The 21,834-nt window shown below is 40.3% G+C and overlaps 1 protein-coding gene and 1 long non-coding RNA gene across 3 annotated transcripts; one reads left to right on the top strand and one right to left on the bottom strand.

Annotated features, from left to right (window-relative positions):
* Positions 1-818: 818 nt before the first annotated feature.
* Positions 819-7,951, bottom strand: slc35b3 (solute carrier family 35 member B3). 2 transcript variants are annotated; one of them, XM_083935839.1, is made up of 10 exons: positions 7,756-7,951; positions 6,711-6,940; positions 6,252-6,373; positions 5,941-6,095; positions 3,963-4,070; positions 3,675-3,772; positions 3,431-3,523; positions 2,587-2,698; positions 2,303-2,372; positions 819-1,710 (listed from the first exon to the last, which is right to left on the bottom strand). In XM_083935839.1, the coding sequence occupies exons 2-10, from the start codon at positions 6,924-6,926 to the stop codon at positions 1,560-1,562; spliced, it is 1,125 nt and encodes a 374-aa protein (XP_083791965.1). In that variant the 5' UTR covers positions 6,927-6,940; positions 7,756-7,951; the 3' UTR covers positions 819-1,559. The 2 variants fall into 2 exon arrangements, with proteins under 2 accessions (XP_083791965.1, XP_083791966.1); XM_083935840.1 differs by having other exon boundaries at positions 6,711-6,937.
* A 108-nt stretch (positions 7,952-8,059) lies between these two features.
* On the top strand, positions 8,060-21,560 carry LOC310963082. Its single transcript, XR_014593681.1, has 3 exons — positions 8,060-8,218; positions 19,775-19,878; positions 21,440-21,560. It is a non-coding gene; the product is annotated as an uncharacterized lncRNA (long non-coding RNA).
* Positions 21,561-21,834: the final 274 nt, after the last annotated feature.

Here is a 21,834-nt window from a genome sequence, read left to right as displayed (position 1 = left end):
CTCAGATGTGGAAGACATGGAGACACTGACCAATCAGAGCAGATTGGGCTTTTTCAGGAGGGGGGCTTAAAGAGACAGGCGCTAAAACAGATCGTTTCAGACAGATATGGATTACAGGTTTATTCAGACAGACAGTATGAGAAAAATGATGTTCTTGAACATTAAAGCATGTAAACTATTCTTCTAAGAATCCAAGACAAATATGAACCTGAAAGCGAGCACATCTCACCTTTAAAACAACATAATTATACCGAAAACAAGGATTCAACCCGGCTGGTGTCTGTATCAAAGACAGCAAAAAAACAAATAACAAAACAATGCTATCACCTACTGTTACACAATAATGTAAGTTTTTCATTGGTAGAAATAACTATTAAAAATCCTCAACATGATATCCTTGAATGGCCCAACAGAGGAAACTGTAGTGTATTGCAGTAAAGCCAGATGTGAGCTTCATCACATCATCATTTAGAGCGAATGGAGACTTGCATTGATGTCAGTGACACAAACACTCAGGATCCAATGAATAGGACAGCCTCGGCGCAGTGAAGACTGCTGTTTATTTTCTGTCTAGCAGTACTATCTTTTTTTCAGGACTCCTAATCAAACATGCCCAGGGCCACTGGATGGATAAACACACACAGTTTGGCAACATTTCAACTCTTCTCTGAAGCGGTGCAAGGGGAGAGAAAAAGGGTTGGCTGACGACAAACACACACACACACACACAAAAAAACACTGGACTTTAAATGAAATGTCTTGAAGTTTGTTTTTAATGTAAAAAGAGTGGACCCCTTTCACCCAAACACATGGTTAGCAAATTATGGCAGTAGACATTTTTGATGTATTGATGTACACAGGAGCAAATATCTCCATATAACCTAAAATGTCACGACATGATCACAATTGTTTTTATGCATTAGGGCACAGTCAAATATAAATTATCAATAAACTATGAAAAAAAAACACTTTCATCAAGACAATGATTATGTAAAACAAAGTTTTCTTCCGTCTTTCTGGCACATGCGGAGGCAAATATGCCTTTTTTTTAATCAATACAGTATTTTTCATTTTAGGATGGGGGAAGAGGGGGCAGACATTCATTTCAGACATGACAAGTTAACATGTCGCTCACTACTCTTTCCTTCCAAATTTCACTCTTTTCCAACCACTCAAGGGTTTAAGTGTACAAGTCATTTCCAGTGCAAAACTGTGCGATTTGGTTAGCTAAGGCGCTGGCTTCCCTTTAGAAAAGTCCTCAGTGTTGGGAATGTTCCTGCGGGGGCTCTGAAGCATTGCCTTCAAAGAGTCCACTAGCATTGTTCTCCTTGTAAAAAAATAGTTACAGTTCCTTCAGTTTGCTGCTGAGAGTAGTTTAAGGCAGTTTTTACACCATTGGTGTACTATCCTTGGCTCAATGTTGGTGGAGATGAGGCTTGTAGCTCAGGCTCTTAGCTCGGGCACGTGCTTCAGCACCCTGAGACAGGTGGGCCAACTCTACATCTGAACAGACGAAGAGTCTGCCAGCGCAGGACTTCCGCTACGCCTGTGGGTGCCTCCTATACGTTTTGTGAGAGAAGTCTGACTTTCTTTCCTGTCAGCAGCCAGCTCCTGAGATCCTTGATGGAGGGAAGCTTCATTTTCTCCTTGTTTTTACTGTAAACATTCAAGAATATGCCAAAGAGCACCAAAAGGCCGCCCCAGATGTACCTGACACGGGAGAAACAGAAAGGTTAGATACTTTAAAGGGACAGCAGAAATTTAGATCGGAAAAAATTGCTTATTATGCAAATGTTATCATTAGATAAAAAGTGTGAAGTAGAGCAGAGTTCAACTAGACAGTGGTGGAAAGGCAGATAATACTGTACATATACTAAATAAAATCCTTTGTTTAAAAAGTATAAACTGCAACCATGAAAGGGACTGTGAGTCCATCGACGGTGAAGGGCACACACCAGCTGGAGGGAGAATGAAGTTGGCGCAAGATACACAAAGTTTTTTGTATCTTGCGTGTAGCGTAGTGTGTGTATGCATGTAGAAAGTTATGACAGAATAACAGAGCAGGAGAGGTAGAGTAGGAAAACGTGCCCTTTTCGAGAGCACAGAGGAGTTGAGGGTGAGCAAGATTGAAGGACACGGAGAGAGAGAGCAGTGGAGTAGTCAAGGTCTGAAAATGGACTGAGGACATGAAAACCAGGGGCAGGGGAGCCAAATCCAGTTTCATTAGTCAAAGGAGAGGCCAGTATAGACTTACTTTAGACTAGCAGAAAACCAGTCAAAGTCAAAAGGTGACCGTACTTACTGAAAAGTGAAAGGTTTCGCAAAGAACATGAAGGAAAGTATGATGGTCATGGCCTTTCTCCCTGTGGTCACTGCAAAGGAGTGAAAACACAAGAAACAAACATTTCAACAGATGTGCCTTTCTCACATGTTCAGAGAGACATCATTTCTGGTCTTTGTGTATTTTTAAAAACATCATGTAAAATATGACCAGTTTTCCTGTCTCAACTGAAATTACCAATAGATTACTTCAAGTCAAATTATCACTGAATGAATTCAGAAGATTTGACAAACTGGTGCTCTGACCTGTCACTGCAACCAGGGCACCAAAGAGCTTGATCAAGGCCAGCACGAAGGAGATGCCAAAATAACCCGTAAGAGAGAAGAAGAATGCATAACCGTACGTCTTCACTGGATGCTGGAAAGGAGGAGAGGACAAAAGATGATTTAACTAATTTGACACCGAAAACTGTGTCCTCTTGACGCTGCAATGACATTGGGACTTACAGTGAGCTAATAAAGTGCATCTTATGAGTACTGTATATACAGCCTCGGTTAAAAAGCAGGAGCCCATCACATTTCAGGAGGTTACACAGAAGCAAAAGACCAACTTTTATTATACTATATACTGTATAAGAACCAATAAATCTACATCTCTGAAAAAGAAGATTTCACTACGGCAACGTGTTTGCAATCTAAAGTTGAATTTACAGCAAATCAGTCTGTGGGCAGTCACAGTCTTGTAGTTTCCTGTATTGTGCTCGTTTTCAGGTTCATACTTGTGTTTGTATGCGTTAAGGGTCGAATATGTAGAATCTTCATTAAAAGCTATATTTAAAAAAAAATTCACTGAGATAAAGGAGATCCACGGCATTAGAGCGCACGCCGAAATGGCTACGTTTTTCCTTAATCCGTAAGCTAACGTTCATGTTTACTTAGCTCTAACGGTAACAGCTAACAGTAATTGTCAAACTCCTCTGCAATTCTGGTGTACCAACCTGGCAACCTGATTGGTGTAATTATTTTTTGTTGTTGCGACTATGATCTTGAGACACTAGATGGCGGTGTTCTTTCTCCATATTCAACCTTTAATGTTCAAAAACACAAAAATCTCTCTTTCTACAATATGGGACCTTTAAGATATACTCACTTCTGAGCAGAACGCAACTGCTGGTCCCAGTCCACCCACAGAGAGAAGGCCTGTCAGTATGTAGACAAAACCGATGGAGTACGAGTACAGCACCTGTCGACACAAGCCCGTGTGACATCAGTCAATGACATCACACAAACAATAATAACAATCATCACAATTCTCAAAGCCTAAAGATGAGACATTGTCTGAACAGATCTAGTTGATGATGCATAAACACTCTTAAGTTTGATAAACAGGGTACCATTTCAGAGTTGGAGCCATTATGGAGTTTCATGGCTTTCTCCTGCACGTTTCCAATGGCGGCGTCAGCACACAGTGCCAGGGAGATGAGGAGTACCCCTGTATGCCACACACGTACACATGAACACACAAAAATAAGAACACTGATATCTGAACACGAGCAAATATTATGTATATTAGCCGACGCTGTACAGAGATAAGGTAGTGGGGGTTGCACTTAGCAAAATACATCTCCACACTTCATATGCCATGCCACATACATATATTTCAGTAAAGACAAAGAAAAAACCTGTGACGTTGAAGTTGGGGGCCACTTTGCTGTCGGCTAGCGTAAACCAGATGAGTCCCAGACTCATGCAGAGAGCAGCAGACACATCAGCCAGATTATAGCGTTTACCTGGGACACAAACACATAGCATTGAAACATTTTTGAACGTCTATCGACAATTCTGAAATCACAATCCCAAACTTCTAAAATCTCCTAAATCACAATTTTACTAACCTTTACAAAGGGAAACACTGAAATAAGTTTCAACTGGTAAAACTTCCAAACCTTTTACAACATCACAAACGCAGAGGCCAAACTGAGACATTGCACGGGGGGGAGAACTTCCCCTCAAGCATGACTTGCAAAGACATCTTCAAAAGATGACCCATCTCTTTTCAAATAAGAGAAGTTGACATTGAACTCAGGTAAAAGAAAAATTAACTTTAAGTTTTTACATTGGGTATTCTTGACAATTGGAAGTTTCTGAGGTTGTGCATGTAACAATGCACCAAAAAAAAGCTTTGTTAAAAAGCAAAAGTTTTGAAAAAAAACAACAGGATGAAGGAGTCTTCCAGAAACAGTCTGACGGACAGATGCCTTGAGGTTGACAAGGGGACGCAGCATCAGGTCGACCGTGGTCGGCTTTGATTCCCCCTGACTCGCCTTTGAAGGGCCTCACATCAGATGCAACTCCACACCCCTCCCTTCACCCATCCCTCTCTCCATTTTTCTTTTCTCTTTGCATTCGAAGTGAATAAATTCTGTATTCCACTCGACCCCTTGAGGGACCCTGGTCCTCACATCTATCCATCCAGAGAGAGACGCAAAAAAGAAGGCAAAAAAATACGCAAAACCTGTCTAACGCAGAGGACACAGAACCTTGAGTGGGCCGGTGTAAGGATGAAAGGACGGACAGAACCAGAACAGCAGTCTGGGCTCTGACAAGCGAAAACAACAGGCATAGATAAAAGGACGTAGCCAATGTTGAAAGGTGGTCATGCCTTCAGAGGAAACATGTAAGATGATTAAAATGAGGTGTAAAATGTTGCCTCTCTATAATCTACCTCTCCTGACCTGTGACTATGGTTACATTGTTTTAAGTTCAATAAGTAAAACATGTCATTTTATATGTAATAATTATTTCATTAATGATGCAGGCTTTATTTAAGAGGTACCTTAATTGTCAAAATCATTTAACATACTACCGTTACAGTTTTCATAGTTATGAGAGAAAAATACAATTCTTGATGTTTTTTAATTGCCTGATTCTTATCTTTTTAGCCTACAAAGTTAGGACGATATATCCATAGTTTAAGCGCTTCTCTTAATGATTAAAAATTCTATACATTCATGTTTGTCAACTGATCAAAATTACAAATCTAGGTTTAGGTGTATTCAATAAAGCAGGAAAGCTGGACTTGACTTTGGTTGATCTCAAGCATTGATTCAAGTTTTGAGATATTCCCCAAAGACAACTCAGAGTCAAAGGAGACAGATTATGTTTCCCCTTATTTTCAGTCATCTATATTATGTTACAATGTCAGATGCTAATAAAGAACATGGCCAAAGCTTCAAATAAAGGAGGTAAATGTATGTCAAAGTAATCCCTGTGAGAAAAACACTAATACACTATTATCAGAACGCTACATTTCCAAAAGTTTTTACAGTTTTACTCTCAGCTCAAGTTTACGTCAACCTGTGCTGAATTTATATTGCCAGATGCTCCAGGCACGTTACTGCAGTGTTTAAATCTGCTACATATAGCTAAATGATAAAATGACAAGAAAACCTGCAATCTTGGTTGCAGATGTTGTTAATTTCTCCCCAATTTCCGACAAAGTTTTAAGTTTTTAGTTTTTGGTTTATAAGCCATAATTGGTGATTTTTAAAAGGTAGAAAGTGCCGTTATACTCCATTACAAGAGTCACCAACACAAGTACATTTGTACTTGTATCTGTAAGGTCTGTGTATCAATACATGTACAGGAGAATGAGCTCACCTTGTATAAACACTCCTCCAATCATGACTGGGATGAGTTTACAGCACTTGAAGATGACCTGTGTCGGGTAGTTCAAGTAGCCAAGAGAGGTATTGGACAGGCCCATCGTGCCCACTGTGAGAAACGCTATGATCATATAGGTCTTCCCTGGAATCCTGGATGACCGAGAAATACAAAGTAGTTGAGAAACAGATTTCTGTGTTCCGCCTATGTGCTAAAGATAAAGCTAAAGATGAGGTATACATGTTGAAGGAACACCACCTTTAATATGAATTATAGTTTGTAAAGTCTGTTTTCTGGAGATTATTTACCTTCTGCGTTTGTCCTGTGTAAGCTGAAGCTCGACTAGACCAAACATGGAGTAGAAGCCAAACTGGATCAGAGTGAGGTACCAACCAAAAGGCTTGAATCCTTCCACAGAAAATATCAACTCCTGGATGAAAGGACAAATACAGAATCACAAAGCATTAATTCATGTTGTGCAATACAAACTTTATTTATACCTCATTTGTTTTGTCTTGTATGCTATCTGTAACAGTATTTCATATTTCAATTACACATACAGGGCCACAGCTACATCTAATACAACAGTACAACAAACATTGGAGACTACATTTACCTGTATTTTGTATCTGTAAATAGACACACAGTGCCTTCAAAACAACTCTATCCTTACACTGTAACCATATATGTGTGTGTGTGTGTGTGTGTGTGTGTGTGTGTGTGTGTTTGAGTGCATCTCTCAGATTGCCTCTTTCTTCCTGTGTTACCTGCAGGTATCCATATATGAGGTAAAAGAGGAAGACTCCAGCGACACAGATTAAGAACTGTGTGGGAGAGCTGAAGCTGCTCAGGTTGATTCCCAGGACCCTCAGCTCCTCCACAGACTTTATGTGGGGCGACATCACCTCCGTGGACGACGGGATGGAGATAGAAATGTGCTTTCGTGAACTGTTGTAGCTCACCAGGCCATATTTGGCGCTCATTGTGTCTGTGGCTGCTGGATGGTGCGAGAACATAAAGATGTGTTTGGTCAATAATCACAGGACAGAAAAAGTGTCAAACACAGAGTGGAGCTGTGGTAGGAACACAGGAATGACACCATTCTTGTTGATTAGCAAAATAGATACACTTTAATATGCATTATCAACTACTGACTAATACATCAAAGTGGTTAAACCTTAATATAAAAGATGATCAGGACAAACTTAGCTCAGCGCTAAAGTAAGAACGTGTGTTGCTCAACCTGTTGCATGTAGGGGATCAAGCCAAACATAGATGATTAGATAAAGCCACTTCCTAAAGAAGCCTTTCAAGAAGAAATAGCTCTCTCATTAAAAGGCTTAGAGGGCCTTTAACCTTTCTTCCACTTCCTATATTATTCCAAAGATTGTTGTTGAGAACATGGGCATGCCAGTCCCTCCCTGTGACACTAGAAACATCATCAAACAACTCTGGAGAAGCATGCACAGACCTTGTTAGCACCTACTTCATGCTCAGACTGCTCCTGCATCATTGACATTTGTTACATATGTGTCATGTATCGCTCAAAAGTCTTTCAGATGTGTAAATATTCATAATGGTATGTTGTTTTCCATTCTGAAATAAGACTGTTGTTCTGCTCTGTTCTCTTTTTTATTACTAATCACAGCCCATACTGTCTTATTAGCCCATGACCCAAACTGCTGCACCACGTTAAATATAATATGCACCGGATTTGTGATAACTGATATGATAATATGATGCAGCATGTGTTAGAAAATAGCCAGTAACATGAGCGCGGCTACATGGAGCAGCCGGTGGCTAACGAGTTACCTTTAACAACACTTCCGGGTTTCTTTACGTCAGCTTCTCCTTTTCTTCAGAGGCAATGCCGGTGAAAATCATTTCCCTGGACGTGCCGGCTTCTTCTTTCGCACGTTTCCAACATTTTCACGTGTTTCCTTTCCAATGACAAACAGCTCAAAACCCACAGAGAAGCATGCTAACCTGCTAAAGGCTGCCTGCACTTTCTGCAGTGGCAGAGACAGCCAACAACTTCCGCTCCGCTGCGACCTCTGAACTGTGACGCCATCGGTCTACGTCACCACGCAACCACTGTACCGTCGACCCAGTGAAGGATAAACTTTGAATTCGTCTTAAATGTGTCAGATGATATTAGCCTGCGTCATGAAAAGTGGAATATGCCGTACAGCAAATGTGTGCATGTTTTTAGGGAAAGCAAAACGGCACAGACTGCGTAAAATACCTGTTTGAAGATTCCGTCCCGAGTTACAAGGTGAGTCTGCTGTCCTGTCCCAACCACCCTGCACCTTAAGAAATGCAAAATTTCTAGTTTTTCGGGTTTTGGTTTAAAAACATACTAATCCCCCTATGACAGGCTTCTTCAAGCATGTTTTTGTAACTTATTGTATTGGGGAAAATCCAGTCATGGATCATATCTACATTGTCCAGTTAATATTTAAAACCACCACCACCTGTAAGAATAAACCTGTAGTTTATTGTAGTATTTCAACGTGTTGCTACTTTATGCTTCTACATTTAAGAAGGAGATTTTGTACTTTTTATTTAACTACTATTTTTATTTGAAAAATTGTCTGCAAACTAAAAAAAAAGGGCAGCTGAATGCATCATGAGTTTACAGAGGGCTGCTGAATGCACCATAAGTTTATGAAGGGCAGCTGAATGCACCATGAGTTAACAGAGGGCAGCTGAATGGAACCATGAGTTTACGAAGGGCAGCTGAATGCACCATGAGTTAACAGAGGGCAGTTGAATGCACCATGAGTTAACAGAGGGCAGCTGAATGCACCATGAGTTTACAGAGGGCAGCTGAATGCACCATGAGTTTACGAAGGGCAGCTGAATGCACCACGAGTTTACGGAGGGTAGCTGAATGCACCATGAGTTTACGAAGGGCAGCTGAATGCACCACGAGTTTACGGAGGGTAGCTGAATGCACCATGAGTTTACAGAGGGCAGCTGAATGCACCACGAGTTTACAGAGGGCAGCTGAATGCACCATGAGTTTACAGAGGGCAGCTGAATGAACCATGAGTTTACAGAGGGCAGCTGAATGCACCATGAGTTAACAGAGGGCAGCTGAATGCACCATGAGTTTACAGAGGGCAGCTGAATGCACCATGAGTTAACAGAGGGCAGCTGAATGCACCATGAGTTTACAGAGGGTAGCTGAATGCACCATGAGTTTACAGAGGGCTGCTGAATGCACCATGAGTTTACAGAGGGCAGCTGAATGCACCATGAGTTAACAGAGGGCAGCTGAATGCACCATGAGTTTACAGAGGGCAGCTGAATGAACCATGAGTTTACGAAGTGCAGCTGAATGCACCATGAGTTTACAGAGGGCAGCTGAATGAACCATGAGTTTACAAAGGGCAGCTCCTCTGTCAGCAGTGCTGAGTTTTGTCTTGTCTCGTCATCGTTTTGCCCAGTCAGTAGGGGTAGAGGCAGGGTTCGGCCCGTCTAGTGAGGGGAGAGAAATCGGTCTGACAGGCGCTGCTGAGCGTCCCTGGTGACGGAACCAAGCCAGCCTTATTTGAGAATTGTGTGTCATCAGTCTTACTCTTGTTTTCTGGGGTAAAATAATAATAAAACTACACCAGCTTTATGGAAATGAATGGGCAATGATGTTATCAATATGCAAATTTTAGCAACTTTTGGAGCTACTAGCGCTAGTGCTAGCTACTTTCATTGGACATGAGTTTACGAGGGGCACATGAATGCACCACAAAGTCCTTTTGAAGCCTTCCTTCCGCTCATTGTTCGTTTACATAACTCAGGAAAAGAAAGGTTTAACAGTTCTATTGTTTCTCTGCCATCTCCAACTCCAGCAGTGGCCATCATTTCTGAAAAAATTGCAGCTGCAGGCTACCAGTAGGCTAACGTTAACCTTTAGCTGCTTTCTACCGCCGGTAAGCTAACATCACGCTGTGTCATCTGTATGTTTTTGTTTTTTTTCTTCAGATGCGCCCAAAAGTTGAGGGTGGAGAGAGAAGCTCATTTCAGTCGCTTCTTGATTTAGAAAATCAAAATTGTGATGCCCCTAATCACCAGTAAAACTGGCCATAGTATAAAATATGATAATATATTACTGACAGTGGCCATTCTGCTGCAAACTGAGTAGTCTACTTTTGTGTTTGATACTTTAAAGAGGACCAATTATGCTTTTCTGTCTTTTCTGACCTATAAATGTAGTTGTAATGTTTTATAGTCATGTTAAATAATACCAAAGCGTCAAATAATGAAGTACTTACATTTAGACGTACTATACTAATATTACCCTGGAAACTAGCATAAAAAGGCATCTTTAAGTTGCCTACATTTTCTGCTAATATGTTATTATTATATTCCTTCTGCTTTTTGAAGGACATTTTGAATGCAGGACTTTGACATTTAATAGTATTTTTTTTACATCGTGGTATTGCTCAATGCCTACTACTCAGTTAATAATCTGAGTACTTCTTGCACCTCTTCAAAATGTCATCATTGTGAAGCCACAGACCTATTCCCCTGTTAATAATGAGATGCAAAAAGTGTAGAGAAGTTGCATTGAACAACAATATGATTATGATGTTCATGTGTCATCTTAATATTGTGGTTAGGTATACACTGTAGCTCCATAGCTCAGAATGATTTTTTATTGTCCACACTCAATCACTCCGTACAACTTCTCCTTCATCCCCCTCCACCTTGCCTCATCTCCTCATCTCCAAGTCTTTCCTCCATTTCTTCTACTTCCCTCTTTTCCTCTCTATCTTTCCCATCAACTCCCATTCGCCCCAGACTTATTGAATTATTCCCTACTCTCCCTTCTTCTGTTCTGGCTCTGTCTCTCGGTCATCTCATATCCCTGTTTCTCCCTCTTTGGCTTCCTCAGCATAAGGCATGCAACTGCCCCTTCATTCCTCTCCTCCCTCTTCTAGCTTTCCTTTCTCCCTGCTGTCCAATCTCAAATCCCTCTGTCTGCCTGCCTTGTTTCTCTCTCTTCCTCTCTCTCTCCCCTTGTCCTCTTTCCCCAGCCAGAGGTTAATACACTCCAGGATGGCATTATTTCCTCCCCGGCCCTCTGACAATATAAAAATTCAGAATGGACAGCTCAATCCTTCTTCCATCTCAGATTTGATTGTAATGGTATTGCCTCCTGTCCCTGGGAGGCCCCTGCTGCCTCGCCAACCCGGCCTTTATGACACTAAATGGCCAGGCTACAATTTTTCCATCTATTCAAAAAATTCTGTTAATAACTCATTTGGAATGAGACGTCTGCACTCCCTGGGCCATCTACGGCCAGGTCTCTCACCCCTCTGCTCATAGGGGTCACGGTATACAGGAAAAGATGCAGGGCTGAATCGCAAATGTAAAAGGTTAATTAATCTCTCTGAATTTACAATCCCCTTCCCCTGTTCCCCTTGCACTCCAATTGACAGTCCCAAAGAGACAAAAATGTCATATTTACAACCTCGCATAGAGAAAGTGCTCAGCGAGGCACTGCAGTCAAGCGCAGGCGCAGGCCCGTCCGAACCACTTTCCCCTTCTCCCCCGTCCAACTTTACAAGTGTACCCATTCATCACCGGTGATGGATTTATGTAATAAAACCCATTTCCTTTTCCCATACGATCCTATTAAATAATAAAATAATTATTTATTGATTATTCAAAAAGGTACATATGCGCGGGTAATGGCTTTGTACCACACCACTGGACCCGCAATAAATAAAGCAGGCAGAGAGAAGGCTTGAGAGAGACAGAGAGAAATAAAGCAGAGAGAGAGAGAGAGAGGGAGGGGGGAGAAATGAAGGGGAATGAAATGACTTTTGAACCAGTGAAATCTGGATCCAATATGGCCTCTTGCAGCGCGGATCAGGAAGGACATTATTCAATCTTCAGGAGGCTCATATGGGAGCACGACCTATGAATGGTTTTCATATACTATAGACCATAGAAATGAAAATAGACAACTGGGTGAGTGTCCTGCACAGAGTTTGTGTCTTGTCTTTGTTTTTGTTTGAATGTACACTCGTCAACTTTAAACCACAATGTGTTTTTATGAAAGAAAAATGAGGGATGATACACATTTTTAATTTTTTCTTTCAAACAGGGTTAAAAATGCCAACTGACCAGATTTTACACGATCAACTCAAGCTGATGGAACACCTGATAATAATGTTTATAGCCATCACATCCATTCCCTCGTCATTATTATTTTGGGTTAGAGTAGAGGTAAGATTCAGGAAGTACTAAGATTACATATCTGAATCATTAACAGGCATCTAACATGTTTGTTTTGGAGCTTTTCAATACAGAATAGGACTTCATGGGGTTTAGTAAACTCTCCAGCAAGGCCCTGGTGATAACGTTACTGTTATGTCTTCTTTAGTATAAACACCCACTCCCTTATAATGATCCGTCATATTATTTATTCAGCATCAGTATCATACAGAGCCCCCTATCCCCAGCAGAGGATCATTTAAAAAAGGAGACAATTTAATGTCAGCCAGATATTACATTGAGGGCTTCTTAATAACCCATTTGTGTTTGGTCTTATCCTCGGCTAAAGTGCACTCGCTCTCCTTTGTCTTTTCCCTGGGCTTGTCTCAAGCCTCCTGCATGCTACGGAAAACAGATGCTATCTCGCCTATATTACTTCTCAAAGCACTCATATCCTCTCCCATGTTATTTTCTTTGATCTGCTAGGCTTGCTGCTCTTACATTTTTCTTTCCCCCCTCATCTCATGCCCTCCCCTCCTCATTTTCCCTTCCATCCTCTATCCTCTCTGCCAGTGACCAGAGAGCAGACACAGAGTGGCTGTGGACGTTTGAAATTCAGATCATCTGTTCTCTGTCATCAGAGGGCAAGAGGTGCGCCGTGGGTCAGACCTCTTAGATTCGCCATTTAATATGCCTTTGCCATCCGAGGAGGGCTTCATACAGGAACTCAAATGCAGCTATAATACTAGCTACTTCATAAGAACATTTTTCTAGTTTATTTATTATAAGAAAATCAATGTCCTGTAATTGTGGAATTGAGAGTGAATTCATTTCGCCATTTTTTTTATTTGAGTTGTAATAATCAGTCCAGTAATTGATTAGGTGATTGACAGAAAAGGAACTGGCAACAATTTTCATAATGTAATAGTCTTTGTGAGTATTTTTTAAGCAAAGTGAGTATTGGCTGCAGCACCTCAACTGTGAATATATGCTAATTTTCTGATTACCTTAAGGTTTAAGGGTGTTGGTTGGTGAAAACAAGCTGTTTTAATATGTCAGCTGTGACTTTGGGGAGTTGCGATGTGCATTGTATTACTTAACATTTCATAGGCCAAACAATTAATCTTTTTAGGATTAATCAATTATGAAAGTTATAACCAGTTTTCATGTATTTTTCCCCAATATATTTTCAACAAGGACTATTTTAGTTACAACTGTTTTTGAGTTCATGAGAATTCAGTTTTTATCCGTGAAACTTTTTTTCATCACTAAAGCGTGTTCAGGCATTGCTTTGTTGCTCTATGCCTCATATGACAGCTAATACTCTTATCATTATCATTATTAGCAAAGTGACACTATGTAATGCATACATTAACTACACTATAGTCTCTTATTCCAGAAGTCAAATGAGGAACTACGTAAGCATCGAATACAAACTTTCCAGTCAACTAAAAGCCAACCAGTCAGCCCACTTAGTGGTAATGTTTTTAACACATACCCACACAGACTTGTTGAACCATTCTGCACACAGGTCATAGGCAGGAACAGCGGAGTGCATAGGTGGCACTAAGGGCAGGCACGGGAGACCGGGGAGTCTTTGGCTTTCTTATGAGCAGCCAGGAGGGGGAAGCATCTCTCTTTGCAAGTGTGTGTCTCACAAGACAAGGAAAGAAAAAGTAATTAAACAAACAATTTACCAGGAATTGTGTGTCTGCTTATCCAATCTACAATACTCGCTTTTGTACTAATACATCTAGACAGAAAATAGGGCGTGTGGGTGGGGTGTTGGGTGGCTGGATGTTGTCTCCTCAGAGTGACGGTTAATGACACACATGTTTCATTGCCCATTCATTTAACCTGCGCTGTGCTTATGAAGGGAAAGGGATTGAGAAAGAAATTACATAGTCTCATTTAATTAGGAGTTTTGCTGTGAGCAATAATCCTGTTTTTTTTTTTTCTCCTAACCTTTAACTACTTAATGGATTTTAGAAGCTATTACCTTTCAAGATTTCTGTTTTTAATTATTTGGAGTATTGTCACACGTATGAAATGTCAATCACACACCAGGATTAATGCTGTGCTTTGTGTCTGAATATTATTTACTTAATAAATATTATTCAGAGGGGTTCTCTCACTTGACAGGTTTGCGAAAAAAAACAAAAAAAACAACAAAACTATGCAATACGCAAAATACTGCTTTGTGGCCCATTTAGCTTTTCAGAGGCATTTATCCTTATGCACCCACTTACTAACATAGCCTCATCTTAAATCCACGAGGCAGTTATTTACATAGATATTAACATTATATTTATGATAATGGCAAGCCATGGTAAATCTCAAAGTAATATCAGAAATGCACTTATGTGACTCTTGGATCAGATTATAATAATGACTCAGTTTTAATATGTACAAACTCAATTTTTAGTTTTCCTCCTTTGGCGTTTTGTTGTGCGTGTGTGTGTGTGTGTGTGTGTGTGTGTGTGCCTACCTCTCACCCTGATCACGTTTAGGCAACACTGTGAAAGTGGCAGACAGAGTTTGTTCAGTTTCCCCTGGAGGACGTTGCAGTCCTGCGCCAACAGAGCAACCCACGTGCTGTGACATCAGGCCCGACTGTGTGAATGCCTTAAATACATGAGCCATGTGAGGTACGCTTGACTTACTGTATTTAGCCAGACACTCTCAGGACCATGAGGGCATGTGTCCTGATCTTAAATCAGTACTGCTCGTACGACAGCAGGCTGCATACCTGGGCGAAATGATATATTTTGGATACTTGAGTGGATAAGGAACTACAGTATATATTAGAAGTAAATAGCTTCACATGAGGATCTGCAAATGTCTAGGAGGATAAATGATGCACACCTGGAGCAGTTAAAATATTCACAACCTTTATTCAAAACGATGTTTTCACCCAGGATTGACACGGCTCTTAGGCTGCCATGTTGGCTCCTCAGACCCCCCATGGCCAGGGCCATGTAATCATCCTGAAAGTCTCTCTGGGTGTCTGCACTCTCATAAAGCAGGAAAATGGATCGTGTGGCCCAGGAAGGGAAAATGAAAGAAAAGGAGAATGAAATTACAGACCTGGCTGACTGCACAAATCATGCATATCATGTTTTATGGCTTGCCAGAAGAATTCAACACCTGTGGATCACCGTAGCTATAATTGTACACGAACGCACCAGGATGGGGGTGGGAGGAGAGCTGTGGTTTGTGTGTTATTGAATATGGGAGTGAGAGTATGCGCACCTCCGTAGGTGTCTGCGTGTATGCAAGCATGTTTTTCTTGGCATGACCGGGCTTTAGAGACAGAGGGAAGATGATAAAAGAAAGTTACGGGAACGCCTGTTGTTCACGTCTTCAGTACATCCTGGGTGAGCCGCCCACAGCCCACAGGGTTTGCTCACAGAGGCTTCATTTACCATTGTAATTACCCTGTTTATTTACCCTACCTGCTTTTGGTGGTAAAATAGGGACCAATTCATCAGATCAGGACAATTTGGCCTTGCTTTTTACTTTAATTAAATAAGGCAATCAAGGAATCATGAATCATGATCCGTGTGACCACTGGCTCTGTTTGAACCTGGTCCTCTGCTTTAAATCTGACACGCCTTGTGCCAAAACTTACAAGAGACACACACGCTACCGTGGCTCCACTGTAGAGTGTGAGAATTAACCTTTCAACCAGATGCATGTGGGATTTTTTTTTTACTCAGTGTTCACGCAGAAAATCTACATTTTTTTTCATTAATCCTGTAATCCTAAAAGTTTTTGACACTTTGTTTAAAAGTATATTTGGATGTAAAAACAAGGGCTAAAACTTAAGCGAGATGACAAGATATCAGATCGAAGGAGTCTCCTCCCTTCCCGCTCCCTCCTCTCTGGTGTGGATGCTGATGCTTGAGTCAAATTGATTACACCACTCCATCTGCATCATGACTGGCCTCCTCCTGTGTTTGCCGCCTCTGCCTACAGCACAGAGTTAGTGTACAATTACATATAGTTTAATATATCTGCCTGAGCACCTTTAAATAAGCATCACAAGTCCACAAGGTGATTTGTCTTCCAGCCCCATTACTCCATTGTACATCTTGATAGCCAGGGATCGCTCCTAGCTATGTTTAAGCATTAAATAGTGTATTATTATTTCACATAAATCAAGCTGAGATGTGAGGGGGGTATTCATAAATTTTGCATTTCTCACAGACAGTATTTTAAAGCCTCTCTCTCTCTTTCTCTGCCGCTCTGAATTTTGAGACTAAAGCAATTCAGCTCCCTGCACTTGATAGTACATTAAAGATAGGCATATCAGGGAGGTATATTCAAAACAACATGTAATGCAGTTTAGATTAAGTTTGAGTTGCTCTAACACATTCATCATAGCACTGTTTCCATAATAAGTACCCTTGCCTGTGTCAGTGATGCATCCACACACATGCACCATTACCGTCAGAGGACATTGTATTGTTATTGTCATGAATAATGGGGAAAATACTAATAAAAGTCCATTCATCATAATATCTTCCCAGTTAACCGTGGCTACTGAAATCTCTTATCTGTGCTCGACGATGAAAGGGTGAAATTAAATTTAAAGGTGAATGTTTTGCCGTCAGCCCTTTTATTCAAGACAAGTCCCCCTGAACCCCCCTCTTGGATATTCGTCCTGTGTTTGTGCAAAAACGTCTACCGAGGAAATGACTTCACTCAGGAAACTGGATGTCAGCTTTACATACGTGCAGCAGAGTTGCCAGTGTTTTAGTCAGGCTGACAACACGTTCTTTTCTCAGCTCGCTCTCCAGTTGAGTGGAAAGCTACAAAAAGTGACAAAGGAGGAAATTGGACTCGCAGTTGTTTTGGTTACTCCAAGGACACCTCTCACGTTCCTTTCCATTTCCTTTCTCTGACCTGGTTTCCGATTGGCTCTGATGTACAAGTCAGGGACTATAAGGTGTGAGGTGAAACCCTGAGCTTTGTCAGAGACCAGTGGAAGTCTGAGGTTATCTTTTTTGTCAGCGATGCATTAAAGGGACATATTACGCTCATTTTTAGGTTTGTACTTGTACTTTGCGTTTCTAAAACAACATATTTACATGCTTTAATGTTCAAATAACACTTTATTTTTCTCATTATTTGTTGAATATACCTTTATGTGCTTTTCTCTTAAAGACCCACTCCAAAAAAAGCACAGTCTGCTCCTTGGGTCAGGGTTTCTGGGTCTTCGCTCTCGGTGTCACTGCACCATCATTGCAGCCGGGGAATGACTGTAACGGCACTTTCTACCTACGTTAGTAGTGTGTCACAACATAACTGTACAAAAGTCCTGAAGGCTTGTTTAATGACTCGTTTAAGTTTCTGAATAAAGACTGCATGTGTGATTTTCTCTGTGGTTTGAGTGTTTTGATACTTTCACAGTATTTATATCAGTGGTTGACCAATATTATTTTTCTTTACAGTATGGGACGTCTGTCAGCTTGGATTTGGGCTTTGCATGCAAGCAAAAGCCTTTATCACTATAAGTAGTTCCAAAATAAAAATCAAATAAAAACCATTTGTAGAGAATGTACTTTTAATTTTCACTCAGTTTGACAAATGTTATTATGTAGAAATATACAAAGACTATGAATTTATCTACTAAGTCTAAACGAAATAAAAGGTCCAGAAGTTAGGCAGTCATATTCTGAAATATGTCTAGAATATAAACCTCAAAAATCCCTTAATATTGAAACAACACAAGTCATGTAAAATATTAGCTAACATAAATTAGCATCCCAACCTGTTTAAATAATGCAAGTTTGACTTTTGTAATTTTATGCTCACATTGCAACCGTACACCACAATTAAACCTAATTTTCACTTTTAAACATGCTTATCATTTCCTGCACATAATAATTATATGACCCACTGGCCCGGGGGCTTCAGTGTTGCTACAAAGTCAGGAAAGAATCTTGTAAAAGTCATTGCAAATTGGAAATTGACTAGATGCCAGGACAGTAAGTTGAGGATTGTGAGGGGGGTTTAGTGAGAGAAAAATACCTTTGAACTAGTTTTTGCTTGCAGGAAATATCCCTTCTGGGTTGATATTCTTTCTGAAGTGTTTCATGGCAATGAGAATCAAGAAACAAAGCACAGCGCCAAATGATTCAGTGAAAAGATGGCACACACCCACAGGTATTCTGTTCACATGACATCACCCTGTGTAAAATTGACAACTTCATGTTTTTTTTAAAACCTCTTTTTTCTCCAACTAGTTGCCCAAGTTTATTAAAATCTCTTTGCAAGAGACCATGTCGACAAAGCAACCGAAAGGTAAGGACAATATCAGTCAGCAAGTGCAGTACTCATGTGAAGCTAAATCTGGAGTATACTTTATTTATGTGGCGTTAAAGTGCTTTAGTTGATTGGTCAGGGGTGCTGTGGCTCATATTTTTCTTTTTTGTATAGCACTTCTGAGCCACATCAAGGCACGCGAGAAAAAGATCTCTATCTTTCTCTACCCTTCATTCCTTGGAAGAATATGTCTTCTGACCTTGACGTGTGCAGGCTGGCTGCATGTTTACCTCTCACTGCACTCTCACCTCAGCTCATGAACTGGAAACTTTGCTCCTGTCATCCCTCTCTCTCTCTCTCCCTCTCTCCCTTATGATCACTCTGCTTCCTTAGCTTACGCACAGAGCACACACACACCGGTAACAATACCTGGGATGATAAATGCTCAGTTAAATTGAATAAACATAATCCAGACATGCTCCATTCCAGCCCGTCTGTCTTGAACAACTCACACAGCGACCCCTGATTCCATCAGTGAAGAAGGCGTGCAAACAATTGCAAAGATTAGATGTCAGCAGATACTTGGCAGCTCTCGCGATCAACGTGATTTGAATCAAACGCCGAACTGTTTCCTCAATTTTTATTGCACATTCCTGTTAAGTTTTTAACAACAAACAAAATGATGCACTTTTTTTCCCCCACAGGTTAGCAATGCTCCCCCTTCGCTCCAGTGTCCTCTCATGTTAAAACAAAGCATCTGCCTGTCTATCATCTAACCATAGGCGCTCTGGGTGTGGTGGGATTTCAGTCTTTTGAAGTCAACTTGTCATAGGAAATGTGCATCACTGGGGCTCAGTACAATACCAGGCTAAAGATTAATTTTATGCGGTTCACCACTTCAAACACACTACATTACGGGATGAACTTTTTGCGAGGCCCATCATCACCTATACACGCACCTGCACACACTCAATAAAAATGGTAAACTCTATGTTCACATTCCTGCGGGGCTATAAAAACTTGTTCAGATGCATGCGCACACACTCATAAATCATCAAACACATTGTTACTTAAGAATATGTACATTTACAGATGCAGTTGCACACACATGCATTTACTGATGCGTACAATAATAGTTTATTTGTGTATTGACAAGTAACTACCCCTCTCCCCTCCAAAGACACACACAAGCATTGCACAACTCCAAACAGACTGCAGTAACACAACATTAAGCGGTTTTCTCTTCTCTGTTATCTCCAGCTTCCTTTTTGCCCTTTGGTTAAACATTCTCTTGGCATGCATGATCTCATTTAACTTTGATTTCCTCTTTTTCCAGGACGGCATCCTCGGTGGTTCCAATTTCCAGCCCATTCCCCAATTTTCAACCCCAATGACAGACAACACACGCTCGAATGGCTGTTGAGCTAAAGAAGAGAATTGGTAAGTGATGATTTTAAATGCTGTTTAAGATAAAAAGAAGAGTTTGCAGCAGATAAGGGTTTGCCCGGGTAGCGAGGAGGAAGCTCGGAGATACTGGTCTCATTGTGCTGATGCAGTAGCTGCATACCACATGTTTGATTTATGTTATTGAGCTTCAGGAAACACTGCTGGAGATTTACTGTTAGTTCGACAGAAGTGGCAAACTCAAGTCACAAATTTTTCCTCCAGTCAGTATGTATTTTATATTTTTATAGTTTGATAGGGTTTGAAGGTTTTCTGTTGGTATTTCATAAACATAAAAAATACAATACATTATTTACTTCTTTTTTTAATTATAGAAAAGTAAAAGGTGATTATTTTAAAAATATGTTACTTTAAATGTGTAAGTTTGTGCAACACTGTAAAACAATGCATTGTTAATTTGTTTCCTAAAAAACTACAATTGCCAATGTATGAACACATGGCTTGAGGACTTTGTAAATTATAATTTTAATATAAAATAATGTGGAAAAAGTCCCAAATAAAGTAGTTTGAAGGAGAACAGTTGAGTCTGTACCACTTCGACTGCTTCAAACTGGGACAACATAATAGTTTAGACAGCGCTGTAAATAAATGCAGAACATACCAAAGTTGTTCAAGTCATGTTATACATTTACTTATAAATTAAGGTTTTGCATGTATTATTTTGCCTGTCACACAGTTTTGTATTTTTCTGTGTCTTTTCACATCACATGAACAGTTGTTGCCTTTAAATTATTGTAACTAACCCCTGTGACATTTAGCAAGTTTAAAAAGATAAAAATCGTATTTTCTGTCCAGACCTTAAAACAAACCAACTTGCCTCTAGAAAATTACAAATCTACATTTTTAAACATAATTATATATATTCTTGTGTGTGTGTGTGGATGGCGCCCGACACTATCACAATATTGGCTTAATTTGTTCATGATTAACCCCCCGAGTGTGGAGAATGTGTCCAGCATGAAGCACTTTTTTGTTGGTTGCAAAGAGCAGCACATTGTCAAGCTTTAAGTGCTTTGTGTAATCCCCTATAACCAATACCATGAAGTCAAAGCATTCTGAAAATCTGTTTTCAGCACATTTTGAGTAGGAGCGAACCTGGGAATTCTCTCTCTCTCCCGCTCCCTAACTCTGTCATGAAACAGAGCACCGCATTTCCATATCAATCGGATTAGTTCCAAGATCAGGGAAGTAGGAGTAATGTAAGTAACCGTACAAATTTAAATATAGGACATCAAAAACATTGTTAGGCATTCATTTATTTTTGAAGCAGCCCTTGCTCTCCGTGTCTCTCTGTGAAGATGAGATGGAAATGCATCGCTATGATTTTATTTGCATTTTATTTTGAAAGGTGCTGAACACCGCAGTATTTAAACATTGCATGTGCACTGTGGCGGCGTCCCACTGTTTTTGTGTGCTTAACCTCGTTTGTGAAATGAATATGTCACATCAAGCAATACACTGGTTCAAAATGCAACATCAAAACAATTTGAGGTGGGCAGCGCTCACACAAGCTGATTGTTTTTGAACATTTCTGCAGAAGCGGGCTGTAAATGGTGGACTCCTGGTTTCCTGTGGTACTGATGCCAGCTGGCACCCAACAGTAACAGTTTAACATACAATCCATAATGTACATTTTATTTTAAAGGCTTGGACTTTGGTGTGTAGAAGGAAAATAAAAAATGCAAAACTTTATCAAATTACAGGTCTCCTTGTTCTTCATTGTTTTCAGAATTTAGTAAAAGATCAGTAGAAAGCAGTAAAAAATGATCTTAAAGCTGAGAAATAACTGCAGATACAAAGGAAATAGTTGTTAAAGGTCTCAAGAGGGGGTGGGTAATCGCAGATTGACCTTTTAGAGAAAACTCAGAATGTGAAAACTCTTACTTCGGTGTTTCTAATTTTCTTACATAATTTAAAATCGTCATGACCTTC

Source organism: Echiichthys vipera, assembly GCF_963691815.1.
Source record: "Echiichthys vipera genome assembly, chromosome: 21".
Lineage (NCBI taxonomy): Eukaryota > Metazoa > Chordata > Actinopteri > Perciformes > Trachinidae > Echiichthys > Echiichthys vipera.
The sequence above is the reverse complement of the archived record's forward strand: the minus strand, read 5'-3'. Positions and strand labels throughout refer to the sequence as shown.

Excerpts from the sequence above, each read along its gene's own strand:
- slc35b3 (XM_083935839.1), bottom strand. The coding sequence starts at position 6,926 with ATGAGCGCCAAATATGGCCTGGTGAGCTACAACAGTTCACGAAAGCAC. Across the intron at positions 4,071-5,940 it reads TGGAGGAGTGTTTATACAAG|GTAAACGCTATAATCTGGCT; the intron begins GTGAGCTCATTC and ends TTTGTGTCCCAG. Across the intron at positions 2,373-2,586 it reads TGCCCTGGTTGCAGTGACAG|TGACCACAGGGAGAAAGGCC; the intron begins GTCAGAGCACCA and ends ACTCCTTTGCAG.